Source organism: Ostrea edulis, chromosome 9 (assembly GCF_947568905.1).
Source record: "Ostrea edulis chromosome 9, xbOstEdul1.1, whole genome shotgun sequence".
Lineage (NCBI taxonomy): Eukaryota > Metazoa > Mollusca > Bivalvia > Ostreida > Ostreidae > Ostrea > Ostrea edulis.
In genome coordinates, this window is record NC_079172.1 from 25,278,529 (window position 1) to 25,296,360 (window position 17,832).

Sequence of the window (17,832 nt, forward strand, 5' to 3'; positions counted from 1 at the left end):
ATAAAATGTCTTTTCCTTGGGTGGCGCTACGTGGATCATGCAAGCATTTAGCATACCTTGTGACTCTTTGTGTACGCCACCTTGTTACACAAACTCTGTTATCATTTTATAACAATAGCTGGGATAAGCAATAATTTGCAATGTACAGTAACATATTTAAGTTTCAATTATTCATCATTTTACGATATCCGAGCTATAAATTTACATTATTGTAGATAATTGTATATTATATATGTTTTTGTTCACTCCTTGTCATTTATCTGGACCAAAAAGTGAAACAATCACTCAGCTTAAGTTTCTCCTGTTTTCCTACAATGGTTCAAGCAACAAGAACAAGCTTCGGAAAAGGCATTTAACTTTACTATAAGGTGTATCTTTTGTTTAATGAAAAAGTTGAGAATATAAATAAACAATATGCAATTTGTAGTTCCGGAAGAACAACCAACATTAAAATATCCATAACGATTTGTCAATGATTTAAATACACTCAGTTTACATTGTCTGTATTCATTAGGTCGTTAAACTTAATTATGTTGGAGGATTTATAAAATCTTTTGTTCTGAGTACATTCCATGACATAATGAAATTCATCACCATTACTACTGCAATCGCATTTGTACATGTCCTTAAACCTCTTTCAATTTTATTCAATCTACCAGGTTCTACTGGAGAACGAGGGTTTTTTCTCCTAATAGGAAATAATGTCCACAATTACGCCAATTAGTCCGCCTACTCGCTGATGGGTCGTGAAACAAACGAACACCTGCCGTGTATTTTTCACACCTTTTGACATCCATCCTATTATCACCAGTTTCATCCCAGGTGTGTTAGTTGAAATGAACGAAAAATGGATGAAAACAAGCTAAGTGTTTACTAGAACTCTTAATAATAAATATGAATAAGAAGAAAAACAAATGAATGAACGATTACAGTACAAATAAACGCTAGTGAACGAAAGGATGAACGATCGCTTGCCGATCACTGGGCGAGCGAAACACTCAAAGTGAATACTAACTTGTGACAAAGATTGCATAGTGTAGTAGATACTAGTTGATACAAATCAGTTCCCGGGGCTCGGACACAACCGAAATCCATATTCGACTAATACATAAAATATTGAAAAATATCTTAATTGACCTCCCAACCCTTTCCCCGTGATTGTATATGGTGAGTTATGGTTGAAGTTACAATTGTAACCCAGTAGTTTTGTATACAGGTGTAACATATGCGTAACTGCAGTTTTCATTTGTGTCACACTAATATGAATTTTTATCAAGTTCTATATTTATATCATGAACATGTTTTAAACGTGCAGGTGTGTATTTGAGTGGAAATATAATGACGTGAACTAGCACATCGATTACTGGACATATACATTTAAATGTTTATAGGTGAACTGCGACTTCGTACATTTTGACCTCCCCCGGTGTCACCGACAAAAAGAACGTGTAAGTTTATTTTGCTAATTCTAACATCTGTTTTACCCCTAAGGTTATATTTGACTTTTCCGAATTCAAATATGTATTCATGACACGATTTTGGAGCTAGAGGTTGTTATTATCATAACACGTGTTAATTATGTGGCAATTTCATGCATTCAGTTGGCGGTCGTGTCGGTGTGACCGTTCATAATACGGACATTTTAAAACAAGATACCTTTAATGGAGTAATCGGATATTGGGTTTTGTATATAGGCATACATCTTGCAGCTGATTATTTTAAATCTTTGAACAAGTAGAGTATAAAGTAATCAAGTTAATTGCAAATGACGTGTAGTTCTGCTGATTTTTACAGATATGTTATATTTTTATTTCTCTAATTTTTAACACCCTTTATTCTCTTCCCATTGTGCATTTTGTGAGAAAGAAGATCGATAGCAAAGTTTTCGAAGTAATTAGTCCAACTGACTTTGTGTAAATTACACGATGTAAATTCCTTCCCTGGTACAGCAGTTTTACTCTTGTAATTTTCTGGGTTATTAAACTTAGTAAGACATATGGCGATAGCAACATATTATAGTGTTATACGTATTATTAATCAGCACAATGCAATATGTTGCCGGATAAAGATTGTCCGCACTGCTGATAAACATTTAACATTTCTATCCCCCGCCGACCCCAGCATGGCATTTGTTTACAATTTGATAGTCACAACTACTGGCAAACGATTTACATTTTGCAACTAAGCGATATTCTACAACTGTATCATGACAATTTGCAAACAATTTTTAAAAGCAAACTATGTTACATTTGAAATTCAGATGGAATCTATCAAGCATACCTTATCCATGGAAACGATATATTTTCCTAGTTTATTATAATTATGTGTGGATTGTGTTACAGGAGTATAAAAATGGAATCATGGATTAATGTTTATATCTATTCTTCCATTGTTTTTATCTATTCTTAATCATATTGACCGCCGCGGTGGCCGAGAGGCTAGAGCGTGAACCCCGGGAAGGCCGGGGTTCGAATTTCCGGCCCCTACATACCTAAGTCGTTAAAACGGGTAGTGACAGTTTAACCGACAAACGCTCGGCATTAGGTGTGAATGTCACGGGTCCTCGGAGATGACCTTAAAAATGGATGACCCGTGTCACAGTAGGTGTGGCACGCTAAAAAACCCTCACTTGCTCAATGGCCGTAAGCGTCGAGCATAGGCTTAAATTTGAAGCCCTTCACCGGTCTTGGTGACATCTCCATATGAGTGAAAAATTCTTGAGCGAGACGTTAAGCAAGATACAATCAATCAATCAACTTAATCATATTCATATTTTGTAATTTAAGTACATGTAGTTTCTTTTAAAAAATATATCCATTTCTTATATTTATAAATTTTTGCAATCTAGTATGTTTTTGATTGCTATACAAGTTTTATGGACATAAAGTTTTTGGGTCTGTACGTTTGTCCGCAGAGACTTTAACCCTGGTCATAACGGTTAGTGGTGGGCTTTCATATTTTACATGTGTATTACTTGTGACAAATTTGATACCAAATGTTTTGACCTCGTGACATTGACCTACTTTTAAAAAAAAACCTTTAACCTTGACCATTATCAGCTTTGCTGGCATGGGCATCAACCTTTCACTAACACGTCTTGTTATTTCAAAATAAAAGATCGGTGAATTCATAATCAAATAATACACTTTAAAACAGCATTCAGTTTGGTTTTTGGACCAAATTCCCAGTGGTAAATGTACCAATACATATTACACTGTTTACCGTTTTAATCATGTCGGATTTTGATTAACAATAATGAGTGACCGATAAGCAAACAATGAAGGAATCACTTGGAACTCATAGCGTAAAGGGAACGAAAGGCGAACGAATGGCGCTAGCTGCAATAATGTAGCCCTCTCCGATTTTATTTGGGTGGGGGTGGGGGGTACAACTCCTTAGGATCTCCGTAACGGTGCAAATGCCGGCGTACAGCGGGAGTGATTCACTCCCGCAAAATTTTCGATCATTCTAAACATTTGCTGACTTTTCTTTACGTAAATAAAATGATATTCTATGTTTTTTAGTCAATATATAAATTCACAACCTGCAACTTACGATTTGTGAGCCTCTTTTCTACCGTCTTCAACAATTTCGATATATTCCAATTTTCTCGATTCATATTTGTGCGCCATGTTTGATGTACTGAAGTTTAAATTTCAACTTCCGATTGTCAAGTGATTTACATATGCCATATACATGTAAGGTAGTATTTACATCAATGGACAAGTACGGAGGAGAAAGATATTTCGTCGGTATCAAAAAGGTTTAGATTTAATATCAAGTTAAAAAAACGAACAGCAGAATGTAAATTCTTTCTGCAACCATATCATTTTCCTTTCTTTGTCGGAGTGGCTCGAGTAACTACATTTTCGCGCAGATGTAAATGTTGAGGTTTCTCAGTAGATTCACCTACGAGATCTCGCGATAACAAACATGGCAGAGCAGACGAAGAATTTTACATGCTGTACATGATGTTTAATGAAAAACACCTTTAATAGACATGCCCAAGCACAAAGTTGGTACTCCTTTTGGTGTAAACACCATTTGGGACTAATATACGGAGCTTATTATCGGTTATTCATAAAATTATTTTGCACCATTACGGAGATCCTATGGAATTGTAGCCCTATTCGAAAATTGAATGTGCAACAATATTTCTCGTAATTGATTGAAACATATTTTATTTTATGAAATTGAAGAGATAAAAACCTTTCTCACGATAAGCGTTTTGTGAGAAGATTATTTTTTTTTCTGATAAGAGAGATAACTCCTACACATTCAAATCTCCTGTTAAATTAAATTTTGGAACTCTTCTGGAAATGAAAATAGATAAAGTATAAGATGTACAGTTGTTGATGTAATTATTGCTAGCGCCCTCGGGCGATAGCGTATACGTTAGTGTTTTTGCAGCTAATGCGTATGCGTGGGCGCCATAGTTTGACATTCTGTAATTTATATAGAACAGTAGTCTCTAATTTTATTTTACAGTTAAATCCCTGATGATGAAAACTTTTTACACAAGTAATAAAAATGTGTTAAAACAATTTACAAGTAGCTATCTGATTTTTATTTTGCGGGTTAATTATAAAGTACACGGGCTCCACATATTGATATTGTAACCAGGGCCGTAAATTACATGGAGGCGGAGGAGGCAGCTGCCTCCTCCAACTTTTGAGCCAAAAAAAATTAAAATTTAAAGTTCATTAGAATTTATGTTGTTTCCAATAACTAAGAACATGATACCTCCCTTAAAAAGCATTCCAAATCTTTCTTTTAGAATGAGTTAGTCAAGTAACATCTTAGAAGGCCCTAGAATCAAGGATTTTGCACGAAACGTGTTCAGTGTGCACAAAATGTGCTCAGCATCTGGGGGCCTGGGCGGCCCCCAGACCCCCGCCTAATTTCCTGCCTCCTCCAAATTGAAGGTTAATTTACGGCCCTGATTGTAACATGTATTCTGGTCCCCGCCCCCACCACTTATTGATCACTCGTTTTGTGGTCCCAAAAACGAGTGATCAATGAGTTGCGTGGGGCGGGGACCAGAATACATGTTACAAGAAGTCTAAAATATATTAATTTGTTTTACATGATGATATCATTGATAACGCTTATACACTTGTAATGTTTTAAATACAACGCTGGACATTCGGATATTAAAAGAACCGGATCGGACACTAAGAACCGGGTCAAAGATTTAAAACGCCGTTTTGAGATATATATCGAATCAATTGAGAGATATAAACACCATATGTGGGTGATAGTGGGAGAAGTTGACGAGGGAGAAGCTGAAATCATCCCGTTTGTCACAAAGTTGAGTTGTTACAGTTTGCCGTTAATATCTACTTTCAATAACATATTTAAGTATGAAGGAGACGTGGACGACTGTGTGGTGTCTTTTATTTCGAGCTCGCAGGGATATATCGAATCGACATATGAATGAAAGTTATTGTTGTTAATAGATAAACGTCGTCGATATATCTAAATGTCAAATTGAACGCCACAACGAGAGATTTTTTCTTCTCACGTAGAAGTTTCTGAATAAATTCTGCTTCATATGAATATAAAAACAAGTCAGCTAACAAAGGAGCACAATTCGTGTCCATGGGAATTCCAACAGACTGTTGGAAGATCTGATCACCAAAGACCACGAAGTTAATGTCAATGAGGAAATGTAGCATATTTTTTATTTCAACTTCAGAGTACTTCTGCGTGGAATCAGAGTGGTGTTTAACAAAGTAATTGTTTGAATGACTGATCACTAGATATGAATATTTCTGTTTTCCATTTTTGTTGAAGAAGCAACTGTCTATGATGTCAAAAAGTCTAGTCTTTAATTTATCGTGAGGAATGGTCGTGTAAAGTTTTGAAAAGTCATAGGTTTTGATGTTGTTGATCTGAGAAAAGTTTTGCGATTTCAAGTTTACTAAAAGTTCTTTAGAATCCACATTTCATTTACACCACTTCTGGCATATGTTGTCTCGCACAGTAAGTTTGAAGTTTCTCCTTCACAGCTGTTAATATTTTCGTGACGAGCAAAGATAGGGGCTTGGTTGATTCATTGGTACATCAAAAGATAAACATAATGCAGTCTCAGTAGCACTGACAACGACAATTGTATTTTACCATCTAGTAGACTGTACATTGCATTTCAATATTTTGATGTGCTATTTTTGAATGACCTTGTCCTTTACAATTTCTATAGGTATAAAATAAGTTCGTCCCCAACACAAATGATTCCTTGACGGAATTTTGGATAAATTATGCTACATGTAACTAGAATATTTTGATAAATCTCAGATTAATAATTTACAGGTTGTTTTTTATTTTCATTTAGGCCTAATGATTTTGTGACATGTTTTACGCCATCTAATGTACAGGTTGAAAAACACTGGAGTATACAGTAAAGTACCATAAATCACATATCTTATTAATTTTAAACTTAAAATGCCACACGCAACCAAACGCCTCCGAAAGTCACTTCCCTGCAATGTGATTTACCCACATTAATATACAGGTATTTCAAAATTTTATCAAACTTCAATAAGCTGATACAGTAAACAGAGGCCAGACACAAATCTGGATCTACAACAAAATTATTGCATACATGAAGACGATACTGTAACTATTTTTTAATATAATACACTCCATAATTTCGATTCAGAAGTGACATTTCAGTTCTTATGGTTAGAAAAAAAAAGTGATGGATCATCCATCTTATACAAGGGTAATGCGTTAATTCTTGTGATGTGTTGAACGGTAAACACAGAGGTTTCGCAGTGACTAATTTCATCTCTCGTCTAATGCCTTATTTACCAGGAAAAATAGAACATCTTATTCTGTATTAAATACGTATCTCATTTATAGAAATGAATAATGAAAGCACTTTTTCCCATCTTCAACAATTGAAATAGCCACAAAATATTTATTCAAAGTTTTTAGTTTATACACATGTATATATATTTTTTAAAAAGATATACAGACTGTATATAATCATCTTTTTTCTATCGTGTGTGGTAATGAAGGGATACATAACTTAATATGTAAATATTATTTTACACAGTTTTTGATACATCTTCATGTTATTTGCATCTTTCAGATGTACTTTACAAAACTATGCTCATCCCATATATTTTTCGTATTGCTCATGTTACTTGCCTTCGTTAAATGCTCCTCATCATATTCTCTGTCAGTTGTGTTGGCGTTTTCTCTTTCAATAGCTTTTATCAATGCCGAATGGAATCAATCGAAATGTTTATCATTATGCCTAATTGTAATGGATGTTTGAAGTATACATTATCTTACATTACCAAAAAAAAAAAAAAAAAAGCTGCAGAGAAAAAATTCCTCTTGTTTTATTTATGACTGCTGTGTTTAATAACATTTCATTCCAATCAGTCGTATCAATAAGAGCATTTTAACAGTTTAAAGTTTAAAAGTCGATATTTTTGTGTAACCAAACTTGTTTTTCATATGCCTTATTTGCATCATACTCAACGTTTCTCAGTAACATAATTTCTCAGTAACATAATTATATTTTTTCGTGGCATTCCAGGTACAATTCACTTGCATCTTATAATAGATTGTTTATACAATAAAAACTTCAGGTTTATAGATTTAGCATATTTTGAAAGTTCTTAGTTATGGCAAGTAACTAAAGTTATTTTTTTTTTTGTTGGGATCCGCCACTGTTAATGCGGAAATTAACTTTTATGTATTACAGAATGTTATATACATGTACATGTATATGAACATGACGAAATTATTGTAGAAGAGGAGAAAAATCCTTGGATCAAACGGAGATCGATTCCAGGACTCTTGTATCACCAGTTAGATGACCTAAACTAACTAGAGGGCGACATACGACGTTAAGTAATATAGCTAAAATATACCAGATATAAACCCATTTCGGAAATCTTCAAATCAAGATGTCAAAGTAGTTTTAGAAAAAAATGTTAGAAACGACGCGTATGACCATTATGAAATGAAAGTGGCGTTGTGAGGTATATAAACATGTACCTGAATCTATCAGTATGCAGACATTTCCCAGAACTTCGTCCCTTGACTATCATTGTCACTAAGAATTCTGAGATACATTGAACCAACACTCATTTAATATTAGCGAAATGCTTGGTCAATATGTACCTGCAACAACCCGATAACGTTGTCTAAGATTTACTGTTATAGTTATAGTAAATACAGTACTATCTAGACCTCTGCCTTTCCTTGGCACAAGCACTACATGTATTTCACTCAAGTTACATTTGTTTTGGAGTTGTTGCACTGGAATCATCCAGGAACCATAACTCTAGAATACGCGTTCAGTGGTTCGATCGGTTCGTGGTTTTTCGCTTCCGGTGGCATTGCCTTTGTGTTGCTCGCTGATGGAGAGAATACTAACTCTGAGCCCTTTCTCAGCGTAATGAAGATGTGACCATGATAATCCCAAAACAATTTCACCGTTACGCACGGGTCTGTTCTTGCATGATAGATTATCACATTTGTTGAGAATTTTCCACGTTAATACGAGTTTGTTTGACAGAGTAGTTCTAGTTTAGTTTTATTTTCCAACTTTCCAACTTGCAAATGATTTGGGACTTGTCATCATTATTTGATTTGTCAATCGATTTAGATCGGAAAACGTCATCTTCATTTAACTGTGGTTTTTACAATATCATTAGTATTTTGAGCAGAATGTACCAGACAGGCCTGAAAGCGAAGTAAACTTTTCTCATATTGTTTTAAATGCTCCACAGTGCCTTAAAATTACCCTATTTAATTGATTCCGGAGACAATGAGAAAACTCCTCAATATCTTGCAGCTGAGTAGTTAAGTGTTTCAGTTTGATTGTGTTCCGGAATGAATATCAGAGAGAAATTTCTCCGAGTGCCTGTCGTCTTAAAAGGTCCATTTCTATTAAGGGATTTCTCAGTAGAGGGATTGATTGAATATTGTTTAACGTCCATCTTGAGAATATTTCACTCATATGGAGACAGGGAGAGAAGAAATGGAAGGGTGATGTGAGAGAGGGGAGGGAGAAGTGGACCCCCCCCCCCCCCTTTGTTCTGGTAATCTATTGCAAACCCTAGGATAGCTAATGGGAATGGAAGAGGCATCCATTTTATGACCATTCTTCGTAGATTAGTCATGTTTTACAAAAAGGCGGATCAAAGAGATGTTGGGGAGGGGAGTAAACTAATTTGTTTTATCCGACATTTTAAAGAATACAAAGTACATGACTATAGCCTTTATGTATCTGGCTTGTACCTTACGGCCGACCAACGTGTCACGTGACGTGGATGTTTATTGTGCACTATTATCTCGTAAGTGCAACCTCTGAACGTTTACAAACAAAATCTATAAATACATTTCACCATATAAATTGTATCTCTTATCTAACCTGTCCAAGGTAACCTACAAAATGTTTATAGTTTTATGCTCTCAATGGAGATTTTGCCCCCCATCCCGAAATCGACTGTCACATACTGGTCACATAGAACTGTTACAATTCATCGTTGTCATCTGACGGTAAGAATTTTTGTAATGCCTAGTTTGTGTCTGCTTAACAGAGAGATCACATGCTTCGTTCAGCCGCGTAAATCGGGTACCTGTTCATTTCATTTAAAACATATAAATAGTGCGTGTAGTTTAGGGTAACTTTCACCCCGATAAACCTGTGGCGGATCTGATTTTTTACACATATATTGTACATGTAGTTTCCTCAAGTTATGGTTTTAAGAGTTAAATCAGTAGATATTGCATTGGAAAACAATTACTCACATTAAAGTTATTTATTTTCATGTGATTTTGGTTGATACCTTCCGCATTATTTTGTATTAAACGGGAGGTGTTGTTCATGTTGTCACCCTTTCCTTAGGGAATAAGTTACATGTGGCTGTTTTGTAACTGAATAAGAGGTATATGTTGGTAAACTTTTCTCGAGTTCCAAGAGATTTGGTGCCGACCGAAGCCAGGGACCAAATCGAGTGGCGAGAGATTAATTGATTTATGTCCCGTCGAGAATTTTTCACTTATATTGAGACGTCTACAGCTGTAAGTGAAGTACTACAAAGTTAGACGTATGCTTAGCGCTCAGGGCCGTAACAGTGAGGGTCCTTTAACGTTCTAACTCCTAACGCGACACAAGGCCTCCGTTTTTAAGGTGAAAATAACGAACATTTATCAATCTCATAACTCCTATAAGGAATACAAAATAGAGAGTTAGGCAAACACGGACCCCTGGATATAGCAGAGGTGGGATCAGGTGCCTAGGAGTAAGCATCCCCTGTCGACCGGTCACACCCGCTGTGATTGATTGATTGTATATTGTTTAACATTCCGCTTGAGAATTTTTCACTCAAATGGAAACCTCAACATTGCCGGTGAAAGACTGCAAAATTTAGGCCTATGATCGGCGCTTTCGGTCTTTGAGCAGGGAGGGATCTTTATCTTGTCATATCTACTGGGTCACAGGGCCACGGTTTTTGCGATCTCATCCGAAGGACCGCACCATTTAGTCGCCTCTTACGACAAGCAAGGGGGTATTGAGGACTCCTATTCTAACCCGGATCCGCACGGGACTAAAATATTAAGTACGAAGCAGATGTCATATCCGAAAACCCTGTGATCGTCACTTCTAAATACCGAGCGCTTTACGAAGGAGCACTCACTACCTATATTAACATCATGGCACGAGGGGGACTCGAACTTACGACCTCCCGCTTATGAAGCGAACACTCTACGACTCAGCTACCGCATTTGATCCCAAAGAGTGCGTTCGAGACCGTCATACCAAAGAGTGCGTTCCAGACCGCCATACTAAAGAGTGCGTTCGAGACCGTCGTACCAAAGAGTGCGTTCCAGACCGCCGTACCAAAGAGTGCGTTCCAGACCGCCGTACCAAAGAGTGCCGTATCCGTTGTTGTGCTCCGTTCTCAGCAGATTCGCGAATGACGAGAACATGTGTATGAATGTGTTCAATTTGTTACTAATATCACCCGTCGTCAAATAATATGTACTTTTAAAATATACTAAGCCCTTCTTTCTAGTATAAATATTTAGACTTAGAAAGTAATATTATTTCTCTATAAAATATTATATCAATTTGAGATGTTTAATTTGTATTTGTGGTATAAATAAAAATCAGACTTTGATAATCAAGTTTTGGGATTTCCCGGTACAAAATACTGAATTTAGTCTTCAAAAACATTATGAACAGAGTGTAGTACAGTACATTGGAAGTTTCTAACTTTGGATTTACAACTTTTAGGTATGGTGTCCAGAAAACCCCGATAAACACAAAGTTTACAAAATTTGATGCTGAAATCTTGGGAGCGAGCATCTTTAAGCATCCAGTAATCTTCACACTATTGCCATCCATCTAAATATTTTCTTTTGATTTTCTCGGCAGATAATTTAATGACATTTTTGTCATAGTGAACACACTGCAACCAGAATGAGCGACATGCTGCAAACTGCAGGGGAGACAATAAAACCCTTTGTTCCGCAGAAACATCTCCCTCATCTTATAAAGACATTATATGGACTGACCGTGGAATCGTGCGAAGAACTGGACAGCTATGATGACCGAAACTATCACGTGACTGTTACTGATCAATCAGAAAACCCGTACATATCTCATCCCTCACCTGATGGATACGTTCTGAAAATTCTAAACAAAATGCAGTCCAAAAATCCTTTATTAGTAGGTAAAGTATAAATCGCCTTTAAAAAAAATTTTTTTATGTCCAACCATTACTTGTAGCATGGTTTAGACTAATTTTGATTTCTTTCCATCAATGAACTTACATGTAGCATTGACATGTTCCTATTTCTACTTTCGCAGAAGCGCAACACGCCATGATGGCTCACATCGACAAAAAAGGTGTGCCCATTCCTAAATTGGTGAAAAATTTGAAAGGCGAAACCACGTCACTAGAAAAAATTTACCATTCCGAAAATATTACAGGTTAAGTAATCTTACAAATTACATGTACATACATGTATTGTATACCGAAAATAACGGAATCTGAGACAAATATGGTGTCATTCATTATAGTTGGTACACATACCTTATCAAATGATGAAGTTTTACATGTAAAGCACAACAAATTGTAAGTAAACGTATTCTCCTGGGTATATTACATGTGCTGCTAAGATTACTTACTAGTAAGACATCTTTTTTTCCGGAATATTGAAGTAAAATGACAATTTTCTCTCCCAGATTCCACACCATTCCATTTCTACCTTGTCCGTCTAATGACATATATTCCTGGCGAGACTTTCGAGGGCAAAGCAACGCAGCCAGGAAGTCTTTATAACATTGGGAAACTTGTTGGAAGACTGCACAATTCGTTAGAGGTAATGCAATATGTATTTTATTATATGCCTCTGTAAAATGATTAAACTGTATGCGATACTAAGGTTTAGGATTAAGCTGAAGTTGGATTTGTGTCTGTATAGGAAGATCTCATCACATGATCCTACATGATAACATCCGATTATTCTTTTTGGCTTATTATGTCACCTTCAGAGCATGGAGACTACTTGTCCGGCATATATTTGTTAACAGTCTGTCTAATCCACACGCGCGCATGCGCATACGCACGGCACATGCACACGCAAGCACGGCATGCACACACACATTGGTTCAGTAAATTTATGTATACATTTATTTACTGCATGTACATGTCTTTTCAGAGACTCGAGTGTGTTATGTAGTATGGCTTAATCTTGAACCACTCTAATCAACAATGAATTTATCCATATAATATATTGTGCCTAGCGTGCAAGTTCGGATTATGATGGCTGTTTCCTGATATTAATGAAAATTAAAACTGAAGTTTATCTTTCTTCTAAATACACAATCCATACCTCTGTTTCATATAATGCGGTTTAGATTTAACAAAACAATTTTTTTTTGCATTGGAATTGAATTTTGTATAGGATTACATGTATATGTTTTAGTGGACGTTTTCTGTTATGTAGAAGGTGTTATGCGGCTAACTCAAAGTATTCTTCAATATATTCATGTGCGCTGTGTCTGATGACTTAGGACGTTGAACTCCAAAATGTATAAGTTTTCATTTGTAACTCAGGGGTTTCACCATGGATTCTTTGACACATACAAATACATGTGGAATTTAACTGAAATGGAGCATTTGCGCGAGTTCCTCGGCGGAGTACAAGACGAGAAGAGAAGGTCGTTGATGGTTGAGATCATTGACGCATTTACGAAAGAAGTAGTCCCTAAATATGACAAGCTCACGAAAGGTGAGAAAGAATTTGCTATTTTAGCTTCGTTCTTGAATTTCTCTTTGAAATCTATAATGATTTTGATTTTTTTGTGTTTCCTTTCTCTTTTCCTCCTTGCCATAGGCATGATTCATGGTGATTTAAATGAGTGCAACATCCTAACACATGACTCTCCTGGACAAGACAATGTTCCTCAGGAATCACGTGTTTGTGACGTTACCGCGCTCATAGATTTTAATGACGTAGTACTGTCCTACACGGTGTTTGATGTTGCCATCTGCATCGCCTACATGTCCGTAAAATGTAAAGAAATTGACCAAAGGGATGTCGGAGGGTATGTCCTGGCAGGATATTTATCTGAACGCAATTTGAATAGCACAGAAAGGGAGATAATGAAGGTTTGTGTCTGCGCTCGAATTGCGCAGTCCTTGGTCATGGGTGCCTACACCAATTATATGGATCCTAGCAACACATATGTTTTAAATACCGCAGCTCGTGGGTGGCCATTGCTTTATCTGCTGTGGGAAACCCCAAAGCCTGAAATTGATGCTCGATGGAACAAGATCATTGAAGAGTATGAATATTAGAGGTGAATGTTTAATTTAACGTGTGGCCATTGTGAACTAGGAGAATCTACGTTTATTTCTTTGATTAGCAATAAAGTACATGTACATGTGTGCATTTTTGAAATTGAAATCATACCATCATATTCAAAGTAGATGTTCTTTCTATTTTGAGTTCCATAATTGCTCGATTACATTGTGAATTTATCTTAATTATACACGAGTCACAGCAGTTTATTGAGAAACTTGAGACAAGGGCTCACCAAAGCAAGGCATCATCCCTTCACAATGTAAGATTCAGTAGTGAAAGATTCACTTACGCTAACATCACACCGGTGTTGAACAAATAAAATACTTGTACACAAAATGGAAGGTTTTAGTAATTGTGCGGACAGTGTGAATGGAAGATCATGTATTGGTTTCGTTCATTTTGAATTATCTCAAATTCAGCAATGTCTGTACTAAATGACACGTTTTACCAAAGTCAAGTTACTACATGAACATTATCCTTTTTTCATAAATCAACCACGTCCCTCAACTCTACTGTTTGCCAATGACAAAACCTATGGGGGAGGGGGGGGGGGGGCTGATACGACGAAATAAAGATATGCCGGGTAGTATTCTTTTTGTGTGTATCTGTTTCATCATTGGAAATGATAATATCTAATTGGATCTGCTTGAAGTGGAGCTGTCCTATTCAGTGGATTATACCGTCAGATGGCCAATTTCCGTATGATTTAATGAACAATTTCCATCTAGCTTTACATACAATTTCCAAACAGCTTTTCATACCAAAAAAAAATACAAGTCTTATCTTCTAAAGAACAATACAAACATGCTTAATATGTCTTTAACAATACTTTGGCTTGGACCAATATTTCTAAGTTATTCTTGGAACCACAAAAAAATGCCTAAAGACATGCAGACGGATTGGAAAAATATAAAATCAACACCTCCCCCTTTTTGTAACTATTAAAAAAATGAGAGCAAAAGAATACATAGATTTCATTTCTCAGTTTGTATATCAATATTCTTAATTTTATGAAGTTTAATCCTCTCTCATCCAACGTAAACATTTTCTAGAGCAAATTTTCAGCCTTCCAAACCAAGTTCGAGAACCTACGTAAACCATACAACTATTAATTATTTCTCAATAACTAAGAAGCTTCATATCAATATAACATCGTGCCAGACCTTTATGATGTACACAATGATCAATGAACTCAACACTTCCAAGAAACACGTGCTATAAAGCCGAACAGTGACACTTTTCTATAACCAAAAAAAACCCGAATGTAGCATTTTTCATTATTGTTATTATCACTTGTTTTGGGTTGGTTTTCTCATTAGATGTTGGATAACGACCCACCTCTCGTAGAATTAACTTGATGTAGCGGTAATATTTTTAATTAAATCTAACACCGCTCCAAATCTGTCATCTAGATCATCTCGCTTGTGTAACGTTCACCAGTCGACTGAACCTATTATAGGCGATTTTTTGAACTACTTCGACTGTAAATCACTAAGGCCTAGAATTAGGTGCTAATTCAAAACGAAGGGATTACGTTTCAGTGAAGTACAGTTTAAGAAATAATATTGGAATGCTATGGTACACAGTCATTAACACACATCAAAGGAATAGACAGATATCTTTACGGAATAATTGTGGTCGATTGGAATGGTTCTATACACTGACCATCACGTATTTCGTTGTTTAACATTTAAAGTGGGGAAATTTTTTCGAATGATCAATTATAATGAAGCACTACCACGTAAAGTCACTGGCTAAAGGCCTCATGAAATAATGATAACGAAATTCTTTGCAATTTAAAAAAACCCCAATAAATTTGTCTCGAGAAATAAATATTTGTACAGTAGCATTCCAAGGGACGTAGCTAAAACGAAAGGATATGCACGCTCAAAAAGGCAGTAGGTCTGTGGGCCGCCTTAAGGCCTCCAATGGGTCCAGAGCTAATCCCTGTTGGGGTCCAGGGGCGAAGCCCCCGAAAGCTCCTGGGTTTAGCGTTTTTTGTGGATACATGTAAACCCTACTTTTTGATTCGAAAACAGACAATTTGAAATGGAATGAACTGATACTGTTTGGCAATATCAATATATTATTATTAAATTGAGTCACAAATATTAATTAAATTGAGTCACAAACTGCTGAATTAATGCTTGCTTCATAAAACTTTTATTTTTCTTTCCTTTTCATATCATTTTTTTTTCTTTCGTTTTTTTCTTTTTACCGAGGCGTGATGACGTATAGGCCGCCAATCCCCCGATTTCTTTAAACAAGACTGTCTATTCACACTAATTCAAGTTCTTTGTTTAAACAAGGCTGATGTACGTATTTCCTATGAATGCCGTTTTTAATAAATTGATACGTGGCCATAAATATAATATATTCTAAAACTATCTTCAGCCAGGTGGAATGGGTCCATGCAACTTGTTCGTGGACACACATGTACTAACGACCTTGGAATTACCAGTATAAACCATTTCATCACGGAAGCACTCTTCTGTAACTAATGTGCATCATTAGTCATTTGGGTGTAAAGAGTTTATTTTCAATTTCTCGCTAACAACTAATTATACCAATTTTATTTTTGTAACAAAAATTGACATTGTTCTCTTAGACTGTTACCATTGATTAGATGCAATGCTCCTATATGAATATAAACAAAGGTGCTGACTGGTTTAACATCCGGTTTTACAGAGGTTTTTTTTTCTTCGAATGCAGTTGCATCGTAATTTTCAAGACATGAATTCATTAAGATTCTGTGAATTAAAAAAGGCATGAGAGTGCGTGCACAAATGCATGCAAAAATTGTCATTCAATATATAGGTAATAAAAATAAAGTCGTATTCATTAATATAGGATTATATGAAATTAATTCACATTTTCACACATTACTTTCTTTTCTTGAAATAATCTTGAATCTTATTCACACCATTCGCTGTAAGTTTTGCTCCTTAACTCAGGTTGCAAGAGAAATATAACACCTATTTGTAATTCCTGTGTTAATACATATATTATATAAAGCCTTTCATCAGTATATGCACTTTTGAGGTCATTGAAGTTTTATATAAGAACACACCTTGTTTTATATTGTTGCTGAATTTTAGAATTTAGCTTGGATATTCAGAACAGGATATTTTTTCTAGGTAACCGTTAAGGCCTGCGGTCATTTTGTTACTGGTGACCTTCACTTTGGCCAGATGACCTTGCTTTATAATAATTACACAATATTTGGTCATATGCAGGCTTTGTGACAAGTTAGTGAAAAGTGGGATGAAATGACAATAGCTGGACAGATGCTGTGATTCCTGTACAATAAAACTACGCACCCTGTTTGTCTGGTAGATGTCCAAAAGTAAAGAAAATTTTAAAGGTGTAATATAATTCATTTAGAGGTTGTGCACTGTAGCTTAAATGTATCTATCTACTTTCGTCCTTGACCATCAGACAGTACTCAGGCACGGACACAAATGGTTTCTTTCGTGGACCACTCTGTACATTTGTGTTTCGATTTGATGAATGCGTGTAGAGAGTGTCGAAGGATGTTGTCTATTAAACAGAATTTTCTATATTTTCGTATACAATGCCTACCATCTTTCGAGGATCTCAATTTCATGTAAATTGGTCAGATCGTGAGCTTTTGCAACAAAGTCATTAGATGTGCTTTGAAAGTTATAGATTAAACGTTTCTCTCTTTCATATCTTCGAAGAGAAGTCTTCTCTCATATTACCTAAGAATGTTTTGTAAATTAAAAATGTGTGTCACGAATTGTGACTATTACACTAGCAATAATGTTAAATGCAATTATTTTTTTTATCATGAAATGAGGATTAAGATACAAATCATGTATGTCGGATATATAGAATGATTATAAATACTGTATTAGGAGTGACAGATGTGTTTGCATTGTCAAGGAGTCGTTAAGTACAATGCAGTATTCTTACCGAGGCATTCTATAATCATACAAACATATAGATACAAGAAAAGCAACTACA

The 17,832-nt window shown here is 35.8% G+C and overlaps 1 protein-coding gene across 4 annotated transcripts; it reads left to right on the forward strand.

Annotated features, from left to right (window-relative positions):
* The first annotated feature begins 1,354 nt into the window (after window positions 1-1,354).
* LOC125659929 (hydroxylysine kinase-like) lies at window positions 1,355-13,928 on the forward strand. Of its 4 annotated transcripts, none has more exons than XM_048891739.2 (6): window positions 1,355-1,448; window positions 11,408-11,705; window positions 11,843-11,965; window positions 12,221-12,357; window positions 13,095-13,269; window positions 13,375-13,928. In XM_048891739.2, the coding sequence occupies exons 2-6, from the start codon at window positions 11,453-11,455 to the stop codon at window positions 13,836-13,838; spliced, it is 1,152 nt and encodes a 383-aa protein (XP_048747696.2). In that variant the 5' UTR covers window positions 1,355-1,448; window positions 11,408-11,452; the 3' UTR covers window positions 13,839-13,928. The 4 variants fall into 4 exon arrangements, with proteins under 4 accessions (XP_048747696.2, XP_048747694.2, XP_048747693.2 ...); XM_048891737.2 differs by lacking the exon at window positions 1,355-1,448 and adding an exon at window positions 7,721-7,869; XM_048891736.2 differs by lacking the exon at window positions 1,355-1,448 and adding an exon at window positions 8,333-8,469.
* Window positions 13,929-17,832: the final 3,904 nt, after the last annotated feature.